Consider the following 25,024-nt stretch of genomic DNA (forward strand, 5'->3'; position numbering starts at 1 on the left):
CTCATAACTTACAATTCTTACTCGTTCTACAGATATTTTAAATAACAAATACACCCAGCAGGGTGTCATCATCGTTATTGTTGTTGTCATTGATAACTTAAGTGAATTTGGCAGCTCTTTAGCAACGTTTATATGAAGATTTATGTAAATAATACAAACTACATGTCGTAATAATAATAATAATAGGGCCCAGGGGCGTCCACTGTCCACTGTCTATCGTCTGTGGTATCTGCGTGTCTTGACCGTCAGTCAGAGCTTTAATTGGATAATTTGAACAACATTAAAGTGACGCGGGCGCAACCACTTACATGAAACGGCAGACCGACAGACAGACTTTAAGACTAAGCCATATATGGCTGTTCTATTGATGAAACGCCTTGAGTATTTTTCACACAAGTGTGTAAATTGTATAAAATTGTTTGATGCACACTCAATAATGATCATCATTTTCACATTCATAACAGCACAGCAGAAAGACTGATGAGATTATAGTTGTATTTTTAGAAACTATTTGCGTTTGCTTAAAACTCGTTTGCGATTTGAAAACAGTTACATAATATTACTACAGATGAGCTTGAAAAACTACGCAACAAAACGTCAACCACAAAAAACAACAATTTGAACAATAAAAGTTAATAGTCAATAGTAAATAGTAAACAGTACAGTGAAGCCTGTGAAATGCTTAGCATTGATTTAATCGAGCTATCTACGGATAAAGCCCAACTGTGATGTTCTTAGAGTATATACTGTAACTATATCAAATGGTGGAATCTACAACCCTATTGCAAACAATTCATAATAAACAAGCTATAGATGGTATTTATAGTCACGGTTTGAACAGGTTCTAGCGATAAGTTATTTATCAATGATAGCAGAGCTTTATATAGATTGTTTTTGATATGTTATGTCAAAACTAATCGTAGCTGTAGAGAGTTAGAGGCTGATCAAGGCTGCAAATCGGTTCTAAACCGAATCGAACTCCTAATTATTTAACCATCTGCATAGCTACATTAAATAAATAATAAAAATTCAATTTCTTATGTTTGACTAAATTAAAGATAATTCGAAAAACAGTAAGAAAATATAAACATTCTTTTTTAAATGCTTGCAGCTTTGTTATCACCTAATTTATCTTAAAAAAAAAACTGACTATTTTTGTAGATTCGCTACTATTTCTCTCTGTCATTGCTGTGTCAGGCTTGACTGTACCATTGAGTATCTGACAGGCCATTAATCAACGCTCGTATTTTTATGGTGCTTGCCGTACACGACGTTAAAAGTCGCGCGCGCGCTCTGAGAAGACGATTAATATTATTAAGCATCGGCGTTATGCGATTATTCGTGAGTATAATTACGGCTGACATGTCGATCTTGTTCTACATTCGTATAGGTCTGACGCCATGACGTCATGAAGCGTTTACATCACGCAAAGAATCAACCAATTGGATGAGTCAAACAAAGAGAACGCCTGTGCGGAGGAAAAGATGCTTTTGATCTGGCATGCTGCCACTGACAGGCAACGGTTTTTTTTCAGACAGATAATCAGATCCCGAGTACCCAGAACTACTTAGATTCACCATCGTTCATGTCTTTCAAGTATGCACAATGGGATCTGTGATGGGAAACACACGCACTAGGCAAATATTTTCCGGTGCCTTGACTGTCAAATGAATGGAATATAAACATCAAATAATAACATTATCAAATCAAACACACGCACATTGTATGCCTATCTGAGGGAGTGTGAGTGTGCATGTGTTGGGTGTGTGTGCCACTGTTCCATAGTTTCCAATATTTCTCAGCAGTATGCGATGGCCAACGCCCGCAGACTCAAGCCCCTCCAACTTGTTGTTATGTGATTTATATGACGTCATTTTATGGCACGAAAACTGGTTTTCTTTGAGCTTATACAAAACACAGAAGAATAAAAAAAAAAACGAACAAACAAATAACCAAATAACCAAAACTAAACAACTAGCAGAAAAAACAATGACCAACAGGCTGGCTTAACTTGGCCAAGAAACCTTCTCAGTTACTTAATATATGTTGGGCATGCATGGGGTATTCGGCTGGGTAATGCGTACTAAAACGTACAGTTTGATTAATACATATTTATAATTCTATTATATAGATCAAGTTATATAGGATAGATATGATAGCGCATGTTAGGATAGAATTTACAGACAACGCAAACCTTTCTGTTGATAACTGAAGAAATCCATTGAATCGAACTTTTCGCTGGATCTATAAAGCGCCTGGGGTGGATAGTCTATTGTTTTTTTATTTTTTTTTTTGAGTGATTTTATAGATATGAAGGTGAAAGTGCATTACAGTAAAGAACGCATTGAAGTTGTGTAGTTGCGAAATAAAAAAAATATACATATTTAGAATAAAATAAATAATAAATACATATAGATTGTTGAAAAAGTCGCAGAAAGGTGTGTTAGGTGCCTGTCAAATTGCACTTTGAATTTTAAAAGCCAAAACAAAATCGAATTTAGGATACAAAATAACGAAATTTTATAAATTTGGAATTTAGAATTGCCTAAGAGTAAGATTTCTGAGTTGTTTATAAAGTTTGCTCATTGCTTTGTGGAAATTGAAACAAGTGCCGGGAACGCTTATCTTATCGCAAGCATAGATTTCAGATATTGCACTATGATATGGCCATAGAACGTGCCAACGGAATGTATGGCAGTTACGTTACGTTAGATAAGCGGCCCCATATTGGCCCATGACTAAAGTTGGGCTCTTGCCAAAGGCAATGAGCAAACGGCAAGCCAATTCATGAACTTAAGCACCAGTCACCAGTTAACCAGTCAACAGTTATCGGTTTATCGGTTGGCATTTAGCCTACAACTTACCCGGTGTAATGGGCTGATATTCCTGCTGGGGCAGCAGATAACAGGAAAGCACCTGTTCACCTGTTTCAGCATCCGTGTCGGGTTGGAAGGTTAGCAGCGGCTGTGATTGATTCTCTGACAGCCAAACGGCCTTCAGTTGTAAGTTGACCAATGAGTAGGGCAAATACAGCAACTGATTGCCACTCACATCGAGCACATGCAACACGGTGCAGTTGCCCAACTCGGGCGGCAGTTTCTTCAGCTTATTATCGCGCAGACTCAGCACACCCAGATTGCCGCACTCTCCAATCTCCAGTGGCAAGTACTCCAATGCATTGCGATCGACATTCAGGTTACTTAACTTGGTCATGCGTCCAATCGAGGCCGGCAGCTCGGACAGAAAGTTCTCTGTTAAGATGAGTTCCTGCATATTATCGCAGCTGCAAAAGGAGACACAATTTATAATTGAAGAATTTGATTAAGTTGTGATTTGATATTTCTACTTACTTGCCGAGCGTATCATTCAGACGCTGCAGGCGATTCTGGTCCAGCTTTAATATTGTCAGACGGCTCAGTTTGGCAATGCCATCGGGCAGTGTCTCCAGCAGGTTCTGTGCCAGATCCAAATCGGTGAGGCTAACCAGTCCGCCAATCTCGTTCGGCAGCTCCTCCAGCCGATTCTCAGAGACATCGAGATACGTTAGCTTGGTGAGGAGTCCCAGCTCGGGTGGCAGTCGCTGCAGTTGATTATGATCCAGCCAAAGCTCGTGAAGGCCTGGCAAGTAGCCCAAGTATGGTGGCAAGTCCTCAATTTCGTTGTCGCCCAAATCCAGGCGCTTCAGCTTAGTTAGCTGACTTATCGTTTCGGGCAAATGCTTAAGCAGATTCTCGCGCAGCTCCAGTGATTCGAGCTGCGTCAAACTGCCAAAATCGGCGGGCAATGTGGTAAGAGACATATCATTTAGGCCCAGTACGGTTAAATTTTTCAACTGCGAAAACCCAGATGGCAGTTTTGGTATCGGGTTCGAGCTGAAATCGGCCACCTGCAGACTCTGCAGATGTTTAATGTCATCGGGAATGTCGGGAATATCTGCAAAGAATAATAATAATTATATTAATAAAAATCCATTAGGCATGTTATCGTTGCGTTGTTTTTGTTATTGTTGCTGCTTAACAACTCATTTCAATGACCTGTTTCATCGATTATTGATCTGAAGCTTGTCCGCCCTCGCAATACTGCTTACGCATGAATTGCGCCAAAAGGATGTCCCCAATATCCACATCTAATTATTTATAAAGCGGCTATAAATATTTCATGAACGAGACGAAGAACTTTAAACTTATTAAATATTTTTCTATAACTTTTAAGCTCACTAGGTGATTAAATAGGTAAGAATGCTCGCAAAGCAATTCAATTCATTTTCAATCGGCTCATTCATCCGCCACACACGGAAGCAAACAACACACGGTTCCTTTGTTATTGTTGCCACACCAACAGTTTGATAGAGCGAGACGAAGCGTAAAATGACAAACGAAACTTGTTGATCGAATAAATTTTCAACTGCCAAAGCGGAAATGCGCAGGCAAAAGCCCAAGTTCCCATATTACATATACGTAAGTGTCAGTATCTATCCCTCTATCTGCCTGTGTGGCTGTGTGTGTGTCTGTGTGTGCTCTTGTGGTTGTTTGTTTATGCGAAACACACCCACAAAAGGCCACAAGTTCCTCGCACAAAAGGTCACCGCAGTGGAAACTGGCAGGTGGGCGTACAATCCTTTACTACGATGCGATGCGATGCGATTCGACGCGACGTGTAAACTGACCTAGTTACACACGCTAAAATACACGCTCACACCTACACACCTACACACTCACACACAAACCTACACACACAATTTCCAGACTGGGGATAATAACTTGATGTTACTAATACGACACGTGGGACCCGCAGGAGGCCGACAACTTCAACGTTACAGCACTACAGCGTGTGGCAGGACTATCGACCAGGACATGTTCGAGTTGTACTGCAGCAATGTACATTGTTTTTGTCCCGTTGCAAGCCAAACGTTGACGTTTGCGGATGTTCCCAGTCAGACCTACGCCACACCAATACAACATTTTTTTTGTATTTTAAATATCCATTGAATGCAGTGCGGATTCAATACAATTGTTTTCATACTATTTCCCTTGTCCCGCATTGGCCTGGAATTTGTGGCATGTTTTTGATAAAACCTTTACCGACTGCTGCAGTCGTTTATAGTCAATTTAATTAAAAATCTATCTGTATATGTATATGCAAATATTTATATTCATTTCGAATAAATTCGTATTTAAATTTATTGTCTGCCGCATTGTGAATTTTGCATGTGGAACTCTTCTGTCCTTCTGACAATTTTCAAAGGATGGCGCAGTACGTATCTGATTTTGCCCGAATGACCATTGACAGTAAATGACATATTAATTGCAAATTTAGCTTTTTAATTAAAATTCTTATGTTAAGCTTATGAATAACAATCTCATCAAATATTTCAGATTGACTATGTGCATTCAAATGGACTATTTATATTTACCCTTATTCATGAATAAGATTCACTGATTAACCATAATTAGTTGCAGTTGATATTATTAAAATATATAAATATACATTTACATTCAATCAATCCACGTGTCTCGCACTGATATCGTTATTCATATATTTTGTTATCAAGCATTAAGTATAGATAAATAATACAATTAAATGCACGTTCGATTGTTGTTAACCAAAAATAAATTGCTGAATGTCACTGCAAAAGGATTTAATTAAAAAAGAATTTTACAAGTAGTTTAGTTCTCTAAATTTAAACTCGTTAAGAAAGTTTTGCATCTACACAATTCCATTTTGATGGAATCAAAAGAATCTTGCTTGCGGGTAATATATGAATTCAGTGATTTTGACGTAGGTTGTTGCATGCCAACTAGAAGCAACAAGAAAACAAAAAGAAATCGAGATCGATCCATCAATAAGAGGGGCAGCAAACAACAGACCCACACACAAACCACTCAGAATGATCCCAACAGTCGTAGACAAATGGACGCAGCAAGACGTATCTTATAAACACACGAGGAGGCACACAGATACATACATGCATACATACACACTCGAACAATTGGTAACATATGGGCCCTCTTATATAGCATGATGCTCTACTTATTTGGGTACATATGTACATACGTGTTTATTCATATGCTTTCATTTGATAATTTGGCTGTAGGGCAGCAAAATTGCTCAACTGTGTGGCACAGTTGGCGGTCATTAGATTGGCGACAGTTGCACAGCAGCACACGATACATTGACCTTTGTGACAAGGATGAGGGGAAAAGAGGTCATCACATTTGGAAACTCATTAAGAGGCACGAAAATGAGAGGTAATAGGCTTGGTCCACCAAAATGTAATCAATTTGTGAACAGAACACACACACCAACACACATATACACAACTTTAGTGTGCCAAAAATATAAAATATTTCATCATTTTTATCAAGCAAGGGGGGAAAAAGTATGCAAAGTTGCTTAAAATAGCAAATGGACCAGGAACAAGCTGGCAAGCCTATGATATTAAAAAATATATAAATTTTAATGAAATTAAACTGGCCAGACAGAAAATTTACGGGGACAGACAGAGAGAGAGAGATGGGCTGCTGTTGGGCCATGCCAAAAGTCGGACAGGCAAAACGTCAGCGACGACGTCAACATTGTGGATGAAAAGCAATGACAGACAACAGCAATACATATGCATGAAAATTCTTTTCAATGTCATTGAACGAGCAAATATTTTAAGAGCATGTCGTTGTCGTTGTCGTTGTCGTTGTTCCTGCTAGTCATGGCTATGAAAAATGAAATGATTTGTCAGATATCAAGGCAGAGAGGCTTGCATATTGAGGCCATATCTCTGAATATGTGTTGCACTTAATGAAGATGATGTCGAACTGCAGCTGCAACAGAAATGAAATCCTAGACAGGCTTTTCAATTTACAGCCAGGTTAAGTTGAACAAATCCTCACTCAGCCAGCACCATCTTTATGTGCATGTGTATGTATGTATGTATAAGTCATGAGCTTTTATGGCACGATGCCATTTGCCTTATATTGAATGAATGGAGTCGTCCTCATTCTTATCCCTATCAACATCCACATCAACATTACAGTCTGCATGCAATTTGCCGGCTGGCATTGTTCAGAGAGTATCCTCCACATCTGGCAAATCCCTAAGCGGCAGCAAGGAAATAGAAATGGCTTTCCGTCGCCTCTGGATGCTTTATGGCGCGGCTCATAATAGACGCCATCCAACATCCAGTAAAAGGCAACTGCAACCGCCAACAGAATGGCTGACAGCACTGAGCCAAACCCAAGCAGGGCTAAGTCGTTCAGGGAGTGCGCTAAGTAAATGGCTTTTAATTGTAGAGAGCGATGCGACGATGCGTTGGCAACAACCTGCAACAGGTGCCATTAAATGCAATTAAAACGTTTAACAAGCAGAGATGAAAACATTGAAAGGGCCATTTTTCAGATACCCTTTCTACATATAACTGCATTTAGCTGGAAAGTCAATTTATCAATGTTGACAATTTGATTTATAATTGCGCATTTATGGGCTATCACCATTTGTTTATAAACTTTCACATGAATTTAAATGATCCATTCATACTTAAGAAGTAGTTTCAGTAACTTTCCTATTTCTTAAATAATAATAAGTAGTATTATATATGTAAATTTTATTACATATATATTTATTTTTACAGTAGAAGTCTTTAATGCAATAAAATCTTCTGATGGGTTAAAAAAATACTGTGGAATCTATTCTTAATCAAAAAAATAATATCTACGAGTATCTTATCATATTTTATTTTCGTACTTTCAATCTCAATTCGTACATAATAAACTGATCTTATTTTTGGAATTTCTTCTTAAGCAGAAGAAACATTTTTCCAATCAATTTAGAGTTATATACATAATTCTACGTAGTCGAAAATCTAAGCATAATTAACTTTCATATATTTAAAATCACTCATGTTTTATGTTATTCACGCTTTATATCGTAAAATTCTCCATTTATCTATAATTTTAATGGAAAAAATATATTTTTTCTTTCGGAATTTAGATATAAATTCCATTGCTGTGGGTCAATTGAAAAACAGTAGTGCGAAAAGGAATGCGACTATAGAACTGCCAACTAATCAAGTTAAATAATTGAGCAGCAATTGAATGAGAAGCTGCTCAATTAAACCAGATTAAATGGTTGTGGTGTTCCCTGGCTCTCTAAATAGAGTTGCTGAGCTGTCTCATACTGGGTTCGATTCCTAGTCATGTTCTGAATGTGTTTTTAAATTTCATAGGATTGAATCGAAATCCACAATAAAAAAAGGATAAAATTAAAAAAAAAAACTTCTCGCTTTTAATGGGAATGTTTACAAATGTAATGCCTTATTAAATCTCAAACACTTTCTTGAACAATTTCAAGTTTATCCAAATTTACAATGTATATGCCAGCAAAATCAACGTCACAAGTATCTGTCAGATGCAGTAATTATGCCAAACACATGTACGTCCAACAAGTGAGATTATTTTGAATATCTAAAGTGGATGTTTGCAGCATTTGACAAGATAATATATTGTACTTCCATACGTATGTACATTTATACAACACATTCACTCATATCACTGTCAATCAATTAAAATGCTTTTCAATTAATCAAATTCAAGGAGGAGCGAATCACACCTGCGTCATCTGGTTGAGACTTATCAAAGTCAGAAGAGGAATATACACACTTCATTTTTCATACGCTTATAGCTGAATATCCTGTAGCTTACAACGAGGCAAATCCAAATTTCATTCCATACTTCACATCGGATGCAGTAGAGTTCTAGAAAATTAAGTTGAGTCTACAAATCTTCTCAGTGGATAGGTGAGATATTGTTTAGCATTAGATTTTGTTTGCTTTTACTGTGTGTTTTTGTATACTTATTCTGACACAATTTGGCCATTTTCGATAGATGTTTCTGTGATTACAGACAGTTCATGTCGTATTCGCTTTTGATTTGTTGGCTGCAAACAGAAACACAAGTTTTGTTCGTCTGTCGATTAGTTTTTAATTGCGGCCCCCAGTGACGTCAATCGCTAGCGGGCATTTGAAATATGCACAAACATATTCACAGCTACGAGTAAGTACAATGTGAGAGAACAAATGATTTTTCAATTTTCTGATTTCTTGATATAGTTTTTGTTTAATGCCATTAATTAAACAATTTCTGCTTTTCATACTTGTTCACTGTGTGTAGCCAAATTGTATTTCTGGACATTCTACAAAGTCATGGCCCCTAATAACGTGGGGCCAGAGCAAAGCACTGATTTTTGCATTGTATTTCTTTCAGTTCTTGAGATCCGTCGTCGTCTGTCGAGGGTCTTCAACAGCTTAGTGGCTGTTGTTTGTCAGGAACCAGCTTTGACAACAGTTGTCTCTTCTGTCTTTTGGTGAAGCGCAAAAGAACAACAACAGAATCAAGAATCAGCAAAAGCCACTTGAATAAGTCGTCGCAGTCGCGATGGCAAGTTTGCTTGCACCCGGCTAGCAGCTTAACTTTGACCTAGTTGACGCCTCAATTGCAACAGTGAGGAAAAAAGAAAAGATGACACAGATTCCATTGAATTTTCGTGCCCCGTTGTCGAGGTTGCCGCGCTTGTCGTGGCTGACTTGGTGCATGGAGCTTTCAAAAGCCATTTAATTGGGCTTTTTGTTAGATGCATTTAATTTCTTTCTTGGGTCTTTGTCAAACTCAAATCGGTCGTAAGGTCGTTCCCATGCCACATGAAGAAGAATTTCAAGAATTTTACAAAACAAAAAACTCTAAAAATGCACATAATTATTTCCCACAGTTATCTACTGAATTTCTTTTCTAAAGTATCTCCCCCTCTATATGTTGCGCAGTGTCTTACGCTTTCAATTGCCGCACTACAGTTTGTATATTATCGTATCGTATATTTACTCTAAACGTATTCTCTCGTACTGACATACTGTTTATTTGTCTTCTGTCTAACAGTTCAAACACAAACAAACTGGGCTTATCAACAGGCAGTTGCTCTGAAGCAACTCGCTTCTATTGCAACTACTAAATAAAAATTTGCAAATTATTATGTATTAATAAACAAACCACGAAGCAGCTACGGGAATTGCAAACTGCAGCGAAAACAAACTGCGAAATTTACGAAATAGAAAACGCAACGCGCAAATAAACAATTAGAGGAACTGAAATAAAAAATTAAACAAATAAAGAAACATAAGCTCTCTTTCGAGTAGTAAAGAGTTAATACACTGTCCTGGCAATATGTTAACCAAAAGACAGTCAATTTTGTTTCATAGGCTACGAAACTTTTCCGTATGTGTAAAATATTTCCTAATTTTCTGACCAAGTAATTGGGAGTTTAGCAAAAAAAATTATTGTACCTTTTGCAAAGAGTATAATAAAATACATAACTGCTGCTGCAGCGCCCTCTAGTGCCCGCTTCACAAGCAGGTCAACTTGTCATAATAATTTACGTACAAACTCACGGCTACTAACGACAACACCGGAGTCCACAACACCTGCACGATACACACACCTATACACCCGCATATATACACATAATAAATACATATATACACACACAGACACACACAAAAGCACACGTACACCACAATCGGCTATACAAATTAATGTTTTTATTAGCATTGTTAGTGTAGCCGATTGCATTGCACCGTGGAACTTTATGGGCTTAAATCGAATTGCGAAATACATTTTCACATTATCGAAACAAATTGGTTGAAATATATCTTTAAAATAATGTATAAGGTATGTAAATATATTATATCGATGGGACTAATATTCACAGCAAATTCTCAAAGCATATCACACTGTGCGGAACACTTACAAATGCATCGCACGTCGTCGCAGTTGCCGACGAATTCTTTTGTCAAGTGCAAGCGGGCGTATACGTAATGTATTTTTGCGTGCTGCGCTTGGCAGCTCGTATAGTTGTGTGTGTTTGTTGTGTTTGCACTTGCACAACCGCTGCTATTGCCATAGTTGTTGTTGTGGCCACACAACACACAGCCAACACAAATCAAGCGTTCTAATTTTGCTGCAAATGCGCCAAAGCTGAGAATTGCAATTTTCTTTAGCTCCGACCAACTTAAGGGAATAAAATTTCTCTGCATAAGGTGCGACCACACCTGCAGATTGAGGTTTTTCCTATTACCAGGCGAGTTCAAAGCCATCACTATGGTATTAATAATAGCAGAATTTGAGCACTGTTTTGGTAATTGAATGTGAAAGGCTTTTCCAACCACCCACACAGAGAGAGAGAAAAGAAGAGAGATGGAAAACATAATTGTGATCTTACAACACATTTCTAATGCCAGGTTAAACCAAGGTACAACCATAACAGATAGTTGGTCAGCCGCAAAATATTGTGATCTTGTCTAGTAGAAAATCTCGGTTTCGCACATATCTAGCCTTTCACCCAGACCAAACAGCTCAAGTTTCGAGCACAAGGCGACGATTGACTATGGACCCGTTCACTTGGATAGCTTTGGGTGTGTTTGCAGATCAATTTTGGGTCGTATGCAAAAACAACTAAAACAAACTGAGGAAAAGTGCACAATCAGCAATACTGAAATGCAGGCTATTTCGCTTAATGAGTGCAATCAACTTGAAAAAAAACTGGTAATACAATACTGGCTCAGCACTTTTTTCTGGAAACTCTTTAAAACCTTAATGTCACCAAAAAACGGAAATAGGAAGCCGCAATAAATTTGTTCACCGTTGACAACCTAAATGAAAGTATTTCACTCTTCAGCAAATGAATTCAGAGCCGGTTTAAAGTAAGTACACATATGGGCCCAAAAGATCGCAATAATATCCGTCTTTTAAAGCTGTAAGCACATGAAAACTTACAGTTTTTTTTTGCTATGTAATAAAAAACAGCCTAGTTTTATCAACATTTTTAACTCGAGTGCATATTGTATTTTGAAACTAACAAATTAAAGTCAGATATTTATTTAATATTTATAATTGCACTTGTATTTTTAGTTTTATTACAAAAATTAGAAATACAAGTTATTTGCACTCACCAAAAATCATTAAAAAAAATGTCAATAAAGACCACAAGTTATTTTTATTTTAATATACTTGCATATATTAAAAGTTAAAAAATTATAATCTACACGGTCCCAGTTAAATATTGATAAACATGTTAATTTGATTGGGAATATCCTAGTTCATTTTATTAATTTTTTCAGTTTAGAATTTTAATTTAAACATTTTCTTTCATAGACCCAATTTAAACACACAGACTTTCGCGTACATGCAAGAATGAATTTCTTTGACAATGGGTCTCAGTCCGCCCCTGACTGTCCGAATTGCATGAATGAATAACGGCCCTCAATGAAAACGAATCTGGTTTTTTTATTTATATGTTAATACCCTGTAGGCATGTACTGCTAAAAGGGGGTCTCAACATTTACAATATTTATCCTCATCAAAAGCTTTCGCTCTGAGAATCTATAAAACTGATGCATATTAAATGTTGCTTCCCAAAGCATTATAATATGCATGCATTTATCATATACTATTTACAAATAATGCGAAACTCATACTAAAGTATCTGTTAGTCGATTATTCTCGACGACCTTTGTACATGTGTCTGACTGCGATATTTTGAGAGCTGCACTTGACTCCAATTACCGATTGGTGTTTACGGATTTATGCTTGCTTAAGCAGAAAATAAATATGTATACGATTCCCCCGACTGTAACTCTGAGTCTTTCCGTCTGTCTCTCTCTGTTTGCTTGTTTGTGCGTGCAATGTTGCATTGAAAAGTTACGAGAACATGAAACGAGAACTTTTTCAAAAAATACTTATCAAGTTGAGCAGTTAGTTCATTCGGTTTGTTGACAAGTTATAGTAAGTAGTTGGACAGGACGTCTGCTACCAGGAAAGTCAAAGTTTTGAATCAGATTTATTACAATAAAATAAAAATATATAGCGGGTCAAAGTTTGTTAAAGTCCATTGATGACTTATGAGTCTTCTTATGACTTTCATTGCACCGTTCCATTTACAGATAGCAATGAGAGAAAGCCGACCACAAAACATGTTGACTCACCCGCCCACAAGCCGCAAAGCGTGCTGTACCCTTGCCACCTCCTTTCCCCCCGCAAAAGATGCAATTTAACTTGATATAAGATTGTTCAGTGTCAGGAAATATGAGACACAATTTGCGTGACAAACTCCCAATGGTAACTGTCAATCAACTAGATGGACGCGTGTCCCTGTTAACGTTTTATTTCGAACGCATCCTGAACTTTCACAGCAACAACAACGGGATAACAATTTATCAATGTCAATAATAATTATCTAGCACTTGCTGCATGTTGCATGTTTCTATACTCTGCTTTTGATTTTCGACTTACCGTTTCGTGAAACATCGAGCTCGACGAGATTTTCAAAGTTTTGTATGTCCGGCGGCAGGCGACCAATTTCATTGTCACTCAGGCCCAGTTTTCTCAGGCGATGCAATCTGAAGAAATTCTGCAAGAGAAGAGAAGTGAAGAAATCTTGGTTTAGTTTGCAGCACGACACAATACAAAGTTTCCTTTCTCTCTGGCCAAAACAAAAGGCAATCGGTTCAAGCATGTATCCCAGTTCATCTCTATCAAAGTTGTGAGTTTGTTTTCGTGGTCATAAATTTCAAAGAGTTTGTCATTTGTAAACGCCGTGACCCGGTCCACAAAGTCCGGTCCAGCATCCTTTTGAGACTATGTTGCTTTCTTTTCGTCAGACATGTCGCCAGCAATTCATTTATGAGAATCACGATTTTCCTAGCCACATCAATTTGATGTTCGATTTACAATAAATTATTTTGGTGCGCCTCGTACTTTCCAAAGTGAAGGGTCGCGACCGATCACCGTCATAAGCGTTCAACTGACCTTACTAAAATGTGGAGCATTTAGGCACTCAGACTCGCATTCATATTCACTCTCACACTCACACTCGAGCTCGCATTCGTATTCGTTTACTCATCTTTTAGCACTTCGAAAAGAAAGCAGCGCTCCCTAGTGGCTGACTCTCTGAGTCATAGACCTCAAGGTTAACAGCCGCACCGGGGCGTCAACGTCAGCGCCGCGTCGCTGCTTTCATTGTGCCAGCGATTTTTATCGGCCATTGCTGGCTTACTCTCTTCCTTCCTCTGGTCTCCATTTTCGTGCTCCACAAACCCACCCAATATAATGAAAATAATAATGAAAATAATTCGTAGTTGTACTCATAAAGATTATTAAATTCTTTTTCGCCTGCCTTAAATGGTTATGAAAGAGATGGGGCGCTGATTTGATATTAATAATGACCCATTTACAAATTTATGATTTACTTTTAAGTATCTCGAAAAAACCTTCAACATAATTTTATTTCAAATGAAAACCAAGATATATTTTTTCTATAAACTATTCTTTTCCCGCTTTAAATAGGCTTATACCCAATTTCAAACAAATTAATATCAATTGAATACAATAACGAATGAGGCAATTTTCATTTGAGAAAGGCAGACCCAAAACTATTTCTCAATATTTGGTTTCAGTTCGAAGAACACAGATTAAAGAAGTTTTGCAGCCTTTTTTCATATAGCAGCTTAAATGTTGCCTATAAAATAATGAATACTGATTTAATTCAAAGAGCGTTCAACAACCGTTTGACATTTCTCTGTATGAAAAGTCTTCCCCATTCAACATTTTATCAAACGAACCGCAACGAAATAGAAAAGAAAGAAAGAACGGTGTCATTTGTGTGTCTCGGTCAGTTCGTCACAAAGGCAAAGTAATAAAGCTCCCTCATGGTTATTTTTCGCTTAATTTCCATGCTTTTTGCGAGTACCTACAATGTCCCAGATTCATTCTGTTTTGCTATTTATAAAAAAACGAAAGGCCTTTCCACAAATCATGCGTCAGAAAGTTGTAACTGTCAGTGACAAAAGGCAACGACAACGACAACGACGAACGACGAACGAAAAATGCAGGAAGACAAAAGTAAAAGCATAAAATAAAGCACACTCACTCACAAACTCACACAAATTGCATATGAAAAAGGCCTGAAAATGCAGGCACCGCGCTGGCCAGAGGGGCGTAGGGGGGCAATGGCCGCCAATGTAAAGAAAAAGAGAAAGAAAAAATAGTGGAGACAAAAAAACAGCAAAATGCAGCAAAAGAGGACAGACAAGACGTGATGACAATAAAAACGAATGCGAATTGTAAACTTTTAGCCAAGTGCAGCCCCCCTGCCCCGCCCACACAAATAGTCGGTTAGCTGGTGCCCACAGCCCACGCGATGGCGGTAGCTTGTTGTATCTTTTGCAGTCACTCTTTTGCATTGCCATAAATTACAGGCCGGCCGGCCGGCATTGCAACGTACCTTCACGTACGAGTACGAGTACGAGTACGAGTCCGAGTACTACCAGTTTTGTGAGACACTCACACTCACACTCACGCTCATACACTCACTCGGTCGTCGGGTATCCGTTGAGGCAGCCAACACACTTTTACTATTGTATCTAGTTGGAGCAGGCGCACAGCAAGCAGCAGATGGACGACAAACTAGCCATCAACTAGTGTTTGTTTGTGTGTGTGTGCGTGTGTGTGTGCGTTGGCCAGGCCAACGAGTTGTGGCTTGTTTCGAATGGGTTGCATCACAGCAACAGAAAGAACACAACACAAAGCAGACTTTTGTGGCATGCCCCACGCACGTCGCGATTGATGCTGCACTTGTTTTCTGCTAGAAACCAGGCCACATAATTCAATTGATTGACCAAAAAGGGATGCAGGCCAATGTAATTAATTGTGTTAAAGCACTTTGAGCTACCTAATAGAAAAATATAATAGCTTTGCATGCATATACATTTAGATGCAAGGCCGTGATACATTTTACTCTCAACTCTGTAGAATGCTGTGGGTGTATTTTTATTATATTGCACTGATCCATGACATGTATGGAAATCCCACACACATATGTACACACACATACACACACACTCGCATACACACTTGCCTTGCGCTTCGTTGATTTTCAGTCATTTTTATAATGTATCTGCAAGTGTAATCGGCTAAATGTATCTAGTTGTGTGTCGTCACACACTCGCACACACACACACACACATGCACACATTTGCATTGTGAACCATGCTTGGTGGTGTGCATGTTGCAAATGAATGGGCGAGCAGCAAAAGGTGAACGCAGTATTAAACACACGGAGGCAAAACGAGTTCTAGATACAATTCGCATATCTTGTTGGAGGCATCTACTCGTAAATGCAAAATGCGAAATACGAAAACCAGCTGAGCTAGAACACAACAACAACAGCAACAGCAAGAGCAACAACAACAGAGAGCTGACGAACCGGACGAGCTTCAGTCACAGTTAAAAGACACATGCATGTTGTGGCATGCTACGACGACAACCGGCAGTGGTTGCAACATTTGCAGCAGTCGCATATACATGTACAAGTTAATATATACATACATACATAAGTAGATGCGACTCCGAGTGCCATCCACAGTGTCTAGGCCAATTGCCTGCTGTTCGCATCTGTGCGCCTGCTCAAATCTGTACATCTTCATTTTTCTAGCGACGCGACGCACACAAACAAAACAAAGACAAAAGACACTGCACAGCGAGAGATACATCCATTGGTGCAGCCACAAGTTGCAGCTTAAAAGCATTAAAGAAAGAAAGAAAGAGTCGAAAGAGCATTTGTCATTTTAACAACTTTCCTTATGTTGCAACTTGCAAGCGAGTTCAGTTAGTTTCAACTCTATCATCTCTGCCAAATATCTACTAGTTAGCAATTTGGATAAATGAACTATCGATAAATCTATTCGTCGATTTTTGTGCAATGAAAATTAATTTAGCTTCAGACTGTACAAAATCTTCAACATACCCGACTGTTGCCTTGACGTCACTTGGTGTTGCATTGCATAAAGCTGCTAGTAAACAAGTTGATCTATATAATACTAAACTGATCGAATATGAGATACGCTGGGACAGCCCGCCAGATGAACTCCACAATTGATGGTTTTAAGTGTATGTTAAATTACCATTAGTAAGAAACCAACAAGTTGATTTGAGCTCAAATTTAATTCAATTGTAACTTTATCAGGGGTAAATCGTAGATATACTATGGGGTATAATAGAAACGGAATAAAATTATTTTATTAACATTAATAGATAACGGCTAATTTAACTCTTATTTCTGAAGTAAATTAATAAATTCATGAATAACAATTAAATTTAATCTTTTCTATACAATGGTTTTGCTCTTATTTTTAACTCTCATTAATCAAATTTTAACACTCATTTTTATTTTAATTTTTTAAATAAATTGTAAAAAAAATAATGCCAAAAATAAACATATTTGTAAATGTTTATAAAAAAAATTTCAATGTATATTATAAAAACTATTAAGTGTCGATGTGATTTGGCATACTCTGTTAGATTTCATTATCGCCACAGGGTATAAAAACTAATTGAAATAGCTTGGGAATATTTATTATAGCTGAAACAGGTTTAGAGCGGCGACTCCATAGAATTTATATAAGCAAACGGCAGAGTACGCCGCTATTTAACTAACTGTGACCAATTGAAAGGCTAAATACAAAAGTCAATTCCAAAGTTTGGCAATAATATAAAGCGAAAGATTTACTTGAACATACTGGTATGTACAAACATATGTGCACATCGAATGCTATCATTTAGCCCAGTTTATGCTTTCAGTTGCTCGGTCGGGGCTTATAGCAAAGCAAGTTAAAAAGCATAAGAAAGAGCGAGAAAGAGGTAGAGACGCCATTTTAGATTCTATTTAGCGGTTTTCAAAGCAGCTGCTAAATGATGTCATTGCCGACGCTTCGGTATTGTGTTCCAAAAGCCTGAAACAGACGGTTGAGTTCTCAAAAACGCACCTGCAATAACAAAGAACGCGTTGGTTCAAGTTGCGAAAGCCAGGAAAGGCACTCGGGTGGTTACAGACCTCAAGGCAGGTGATAAGAAGCGATTACTTGATATCTTATCAGCGAGTGTGACTAATTGGCCTAAATGAAGAGGGCCATGAATGGGCGTAACCCAATTTCATACCCCAAATGAAAATGCTTGAAAATTCAAAGAAATTTACTTGAGGTAGGTTCTGTGAAATGCAGAATTAATTGCATAATGCAAGTGCCACAGCATTTTCCGCTAAATGAGTGAGTACGAGTATAATTATAACAAATAATTGAATTCTAAGGCTGTCACAAATGTTAAGATGTTATTAAAATTTTATAAACAGAGTTTAATACTACTGTTAGTCTACTTTTATATGCTTTAAATTTATGTTCTCATCTCCAGCTCTGCAATTCAACTTGGGGGCAATAAACAAACGTATGCGGATCTGTCAAGCGACAAACAACATGAATAGACCGAGAGATTGAGGCAGATTGTCGTTGAGTTAAGAGCAATTCAATTGAAGCACGGCAACTGTCTGTCCCTGATGTTTATTGTTGCTATGACAACGCGGAAATTGTGTGCAACTTTCAAAAGAAGCAAAGGGTTGATGTCCGACTAGCTCCCAGTATCAGCAACATAAACAACAACAACAACAACTAACACATCCGACGCTGACAGTCGCTTTGGAATTCAAACGAACTTAGCAGAGAAAGAACATCATCATTATGCCTGTCCATTGTCGACGTTTCTGTTGTTGTCATCGGTCAGCAACATGTTGTTGTAGTCATTGTTGTTGCTGCTGCTGTCGTTGCGATTGCTGAGAGAAACGGCAAACAACTTGTGGGTCCATTGCTCCAGTAAATGTTGTTGCCTCCTCTATGCTCTTTATTGATGTAAACGAGCAACACAAATTTGCATTAGAAGTTCATTAGCGAGTGCGGCTAACCGCGAAGGAAGCTCTAGAAAGGAGAAAAATCAAATGAAGACTACACAATTTCCAAGACACGAACAAAACAAAAACAACAACAACAACAGAATGGAAAATGCTGCTGTAAAGCGAACAAACAGAATTAAAAAAAAACTCAACTGACCGCAAATGAATTGCACTCGTTGTTAGGATGCATATTCTATAAGGCATACAGCTGCATAAATACATATACTACAAAGTTTTGTGTGTATAACCCAGGCAACAACTGACCAACCCAAAAACCCACCTCCTCCCAACACCACCCACCACTTGTTGCTATGTCAACGCTTCACTTCTGTTTACAGCTGTACTTGTTGTCATTTCTATACCCTGTAACCAACAAGAAATATTAAAAAGAATATGCTGTTTTGTACTCAATTTGTTTTACTCAATTTTCTCAAATTTTAATTTATTTACTTAAAAGAGCTCTTCCCGATAAAATGTAAATTTATATTTGTTAAATCATCTAAAAGCATATAAGCAAATTTATTCTGTGTGTTTTTAGCTTCCATTTCTGATCTCCCAATAAACTAGGGTTTCTCATAAATGCCCTAAAATATTCTGTATACTTATTTTTCAGATCAGTACCGTCGAATTACTTTAGGAATATCTGTTAATTCATCTTTGTTTCAGTTAATTCGTTTTTCTGTCAGTAAATTAGATTCAATCTCAACTCTTTATATTTCTTTCTAAGAAGTTAGTCTACCTCACAGGGTATTTGCTTGTCGAGCATTCGCTTGCTTATCATTTGCTTGCTTGACAGCTGCATAAAAACGGAAGCCAGCAGCGTAGCTAAGTAAATAAATAATTCCAACCCATTTCCATATACACAACAAAATGATTCACAATTGCAGCTCAAACGACGAGTCGCTAATCGCTGCTAATTGTCGGAGTGGACACCAAATTGTTGTATTTGGCTGTGGCGACACTTGATCGTTAATTAGAAATGTTGTCGGTGTCGTCTTTGATGTTTAAGCAGCGACATAATTGGCATACGATATCTATAAGTACATTATATGTAATTTGTATCTGTATCTGCATGTTGCGTAATTAGAGATTCAATTATGCATGCATGCCACATGCCCCATGCTCCATGCTCCATGCCGCATGCCACATACTATGGACACATACTAACCACGACAGTGGCCACCATTGTAAAAACCCGCGTCCCACAGCGCCTCCGTATTAATTAAAGACTTCCGCCAGTACTGCCAACGGACGTCTTTTGTTGTAATTATTGTCTTGACGATGCGCTGCTCAGATATCGTTATTTGGACAGAAGTGCGCAGAAAGCAAGACAGAGAGTGCGAGAGAGAACGAGAGGGAGCTCTAAGTTCAAGAGAATTGCCAGGGGAGGTGGGTTGCGACGGGTAACGCTGGACAACATCCCTATCTTCTGGTTGGGACAGGTATAGACCAAGATACGAGTAAACATCAGCTGCAAATTATAAAATCTATGCTCTCCCATAACAAAGGACAGGGGGATGCTGGGAGAGAGTTCAGTGAACCTACCAACAACAATGCTTGACAGTGGTCACTCGCATATAATAAACTAGAAATAAGAATTGTATTTATTCATTTGAAATAAAATACTTATTCAGTCGTACGATAGCAAGGAAAACCAAATCTTTTGGTAACTAGAGTTGTAGTTAATAATACACTGTAAAATTAAGTATGGTCATTTTACTTAAAACGAAAAGTGGATCTTGATAAGACTATTTATCGCTTTTTATAGACAAAAAAATCAGAATTGCTTTTAAAAACAACCTTTCGAAATGTCGGTGTTCCTTAAATGTCAATGATTTTATTTTTAAAACATGTTTTTGAAGTCAAACAAAATCGACTGACTCAAATTTACTTCAACAAAATTATTTAGTTTAGACACATTTTGAATAATTCTCAAATTCATTAAAAATTTATTAAATACATTTTTATTAAATTTTAAAATATTTTTTCATAAAATTCAATAAATTACATTTGGTCAAATCTCTCAGCAGTTGCTTAGACATTTGAAAGTAATTGTTTTAAGGAGCATCAACATTTATTTTTCTTTAAAGACTTGTAGAACACAACTGAGTTATAGTATAGAATATTTCAATCTAATTTATACAAAACAAATAATTGTAATGGGCAAAAATTATATTTTCACATTTTGCCAATTATTATTGGTTTATTTCTTTTTTATATATAAATAAAAATGTAGTGTTCTATCTAAAATAAAAATCTAAAGCGTTCTGCTTGCTTTCTAAATTTAAAAATTTACATTTGTTAAGAGAATGTGTAAATGTAAATTTTCTCAATTAAAATTAAAGTAAATTACAAATTATTAATGCCAAAGAGAGTATAAAATACATACATAAAAAGTAATACACTGTTCTTTTTAGTGAGCTTTCACTGTATTACTTAAATCGCACCACAGTGGGCTATAAACGATGTTTTACAGCTGTCAGAGACAGCTACAGACACAAGCATATTGTATGCTCGTATGTATGTGTGTGTGTGTGTGTATCTGTGTGTCTATTGTATACTGACCTTTGGCAAATCGCGTATGTGATTCGCATCCAGAAAAAGCTCCTCAAGGGTGCGCGAATAGCGTAATATTTCTTCGGGCACTTGGGGCAGGGAACAGTGGCGTTTGTCCACAAATTCCACCTGCCTGTTGCAGCCTTTGAAAATTGGAATGCACTTGAACATGGCTGTTGCTGTTGTTGCTGCTGCCGTTGTTGATACAATTGTTGTTGTTGCTGCTGCTTCTGTTGACGCTCTCAGTTGATGACGTATTTTCGTGTTGTAGTCGTTTTAGGCGTCGTTGCTGTTGTTGTCTTTGCACAACAACAACACACATATATAGTATAACGCTTGCAGCATCTGTTGCAAACGCACACAAACACAGAGACACGTACACAGATACACTAACACTGAGCCAGAGACAGTCACGCGCAGTTTTTGTTGCTGGCGCTGTCCCTGCACTTTATATCTTTATTTTTATCTTTAATTTTTTGTATTTTACTTTATTTGTTGTTGTTGTAGTTGTACTGGTTTTACTCTCGTTTTACTTTTATCGCACACGTTTTAGCCACATTTTGCACAAATTTACTGTAATTAATAAAACATTTATTACATTTTACTTTATCGCATATTCTCCTTTTTCGTATTGTATTTGTATTCGTGCTAAACTCGCGTTGAGTTACGAAAAAGGTAGCAAAAGGAATGTGGAAGAAGAAGCAGCACTCTGTCTGTCCTTGCCATACACTTTTCTTGTTGTTGTTGGTGTTCTGTTGTGTTGTGACTCCGCAGAGAGCGAGCGTGAGAGAGAAAGAATGAACGAGTGCGAGCGCGCAGAGTGACTCGAGCCTCGAGGCCTACGTTCGTGTGTGTGTGTGTGAAGGAGAGTAATAAGAAAATTAATGAATAATAATAAATTCTAATTGGCACTCGAGTTTGTTGTTGTTCTTGTACCACCGGCCATTTGCTTGTCCCTCCTCTTTGGCCACATTTTATCACGTAGCTCTAGTTTTGATAATTGTGCCAACTAGTTGGCAACGCGAACGAGGCAATCGCCGCATTTGTTGCTTCTTCCACAGACAAACGTGAAAAAGCAGAGAAGCAACAACAACAAGAACACACAATGACACTTGACTGGCCGCTTACGAATAGGCTTAGAATGAGAGAACTGTCAATAACGGCCAACGGCCCAAAGCGTAGATGAAAAACAAAAGCAGCAGCGACGCACCAAAGAGAACAACAAAAAACTCCACTTGGGTTAAAAAATTCAACGAAATAAAACAAGAGGAAAATTATAATAAACACGGCCAACATCGACACACCCAAACACACACACACACACACAACGCACACACTCACGCCCAAAGCCGGGCATGGATGGGCTTTGAAATAATTGTGAGCTCGTTTTGGTGCCACTGTGCAAGCGTATGTTTTGGAATGTACACACACACACACAACACACGTCCACACATACAATACAGTCAAATGCGCGCTGCGCAACAACAAAGTGCTGGTCATAGGCGGCTACACAAACACAACTACAACAAGAACTCGGGCCAGGCAAGCGGCGTCGCTTGTTTGCAAATTTTTTTTCTTTTCGCACGCTTCATTTTGCCATTTACAATTTGCCTTGACTGCAGTCAACAACAAATATGAATATTAACTGTACATAAGCACAAAGCCCAGCAAGCGAGCTTACAAATAACTAACATACATACATTCTCACACAGGCGCGCATACAAAAACGGAGTTTACAGAAATCAAACGTACACTAATTACGAAGCGCAGCGCCCGTTCGTATCAACCGCTCGCGACAAAAACAATTCGGCAACTGTTCACTGTTACCACTATGGCCACCCCGTCTAAGCATTGCCACCCTGCAAAATTTTCCGATCTGGCAGCTTGTACCATTTTAATCAAATTGAAAATTTGGTTGCACCCAACAAAATTCATCTAAATTTGAATTTTTCTGAATTTTGAAGCTAGAATTTTTTGAAATTTTTAAGGAGTTTTTGTTAGAATTTTGTTTTTTTTTTATATGTATTTTTTTGAATTAAACTTGTAACCTCTCCCCCCTGTGGTTGACGAGCTTCAAATCTTCCTAAAAATGTTTTCCTTAAATGTATTAAATTTCGAATTTTAAATTTTTATCAAATTATTAGTTTGTTTCAAAGTTATTGCATTTTGATATTTGCATTCAGCTATATTTAAATTTTCCAGTGCGGCCGCACGATACGCCTAATAATTAATACTGATTCAGTATTTTTTAATTACCATTTGATATATCAGAATAGTCTGGTAAATTTTAGGTATAAAATTTAACAACTTTATGTCTTATTGGCAATTTGCTCCATACTTAACATCTGCAAACGTTCGTGGTTTATATTTTTTAAGTCTCAAACAATAACCAAAAATATTTAAAATTCGCGCCTTTCAAATTGTGATCAAAGTATGACCGCAATTGCAGTCGAAAATACCAAAATGTTATTAAACATAAACATTTAACTTGCTTTTAACAGAAGTACAACATCACATAGTCCTGCCAACTTTGGCGGAAAAAATTACTGTTTCTGACTGAAAGGCATCTAAATTTCTTATTTTGTGCAATTTGGCATAGTCTTAGCAAAATGATATTGCAGACTCTTGAATATATATTTTAAATAGCCAGCCGGGTAATGACAAAATTTCAAATTTATCCAGCAGTCAAAATTAAATTACCTTTATTAAAACCAACACCTTTTTTAATCTAATTTCGAACCATCCATCAAATTGATATTTTAAACATATTTAAATTAAGCGGCTGTAAAACTGTTCAAAAACGTTCATTTGTTGTCATCGATATCAAATGTGCTCAAATTGGCACTGTAACATGCATGTTAATTTCATATGCGCTAAGTTGGCTGCACTTGAATTCAGTGCTGGTAAGCGCTTTTAAATTTTGCGCGGTATGCGCGTCTAATTTAAAACTTAAAAGTTTAATTAAGATAGCCAAACACAGAAAATACACATACAAATTTAGCAAAATGCTATTATTTAGTAATGTTAAAGACATTTTTAGAAAATGATTCAAAAGAAAATGTAACTAATTATAATAAAATTGCAATTTGTGGCTTAAAGTAAAGACTTCAAGCTGTTAAAGAGATAGCCAGTATTTTTGCTTGTTTTTTGGGGGCGTGTGATAATAACAGCCATGTGGGGATATTTGGGTTTCTGCTTTGGCCAGTACAAATGATCTTGAGAGACAACAAATAATGAAAATGAGCGCCGACTGCAAACAAAACCAAGTGCAACCTCAGCGCAGACATTGTTGGGTTTGTGTAGCTGTTGTTGTTGCTGCTGTTGTTGTGGCTGTTATTGTTGCTGCCACTGACAAACACAGCTGTCGAGTGGGGCGCTTAAATGGCAAGTAAACTGCAACTCTTTGCTTTGCTAATTTTACGAGAAGCGCCTTCGACTGTGCCCGACAATTGTGTGGGCGTGGCACTGCTGAGCTGCCAGCCAAGGTGCCTGTCGAGGCGTTATGGGGGCGTGGCAGTGCACTTGCTGCTTATTATTTGCACTCGGCAAGGCCAAAAGCATAATAAATTGAGAGCAAATGGTGGCCGAAAGAAGTTTGTGGAGAGGGAAGAGGAAAAGGAGGCAAGCAGCAAGCACACTTGGAAATCTTTTATTCATGAAT

The 25,024-nt window shown here is 37.6% G+C and overlaps 1 protein-coding gene across 17 annotated transcripts in view; it reads right to left on the minus strand.

The window, feature by feature from the left end:
- The window catches only part of LOC117789921 (protein lap4), a 65,626-nt gene extending 42,438 nt beyond the window's left edge, over nt 1-23,188 (minus strand). For 15 of the 17 annotated variants that reach the window (XM_034629125.1, XM_034629124.1, XM_034629122.1 and 12 more), the window contains exons 1-5: nt 23,116-23,188; nt 21,373-21,936; nt 13,326-13,443; nt 3,351-3,933; nt 2,865-3,283 (exon numbers count right to left, since the gene is read on the minus strand). In XM_034629125.1, the coding sequence (XP_034485016.1) occupies nt 2,865-3,283; nt 3,351-3,933; nt 13,326-13,443; nt 21,373-21,534 (1,282 nt within the window). In that variant the 5' untranslated portion in view covers nt 21,535-21,936; nt 23,116-23,188. The other 2 variants (XM_034629110.1, XM_034629111.1) reach the window with 2 other exon arrangements.
- Between the last annotated feature and the right edge of the window lie 1,836 nt (nt 23,189-25,024).

Source organism: Drosophila innubila, assembly GCF_004354385.1.
Source record: "Drosophila innubila isolate TH190305 chromosome 3R unlocalized genomic scaffold, UK_Dinn_1.0 2_E_3R, whole genome shotgun sequence".
Taxonomy (NCBI): Eukaryota; Metazoa; Arthropoda; class Insecta; order Diptera; family Drosophilidae; genus Drosophila; species Drosophila innubila.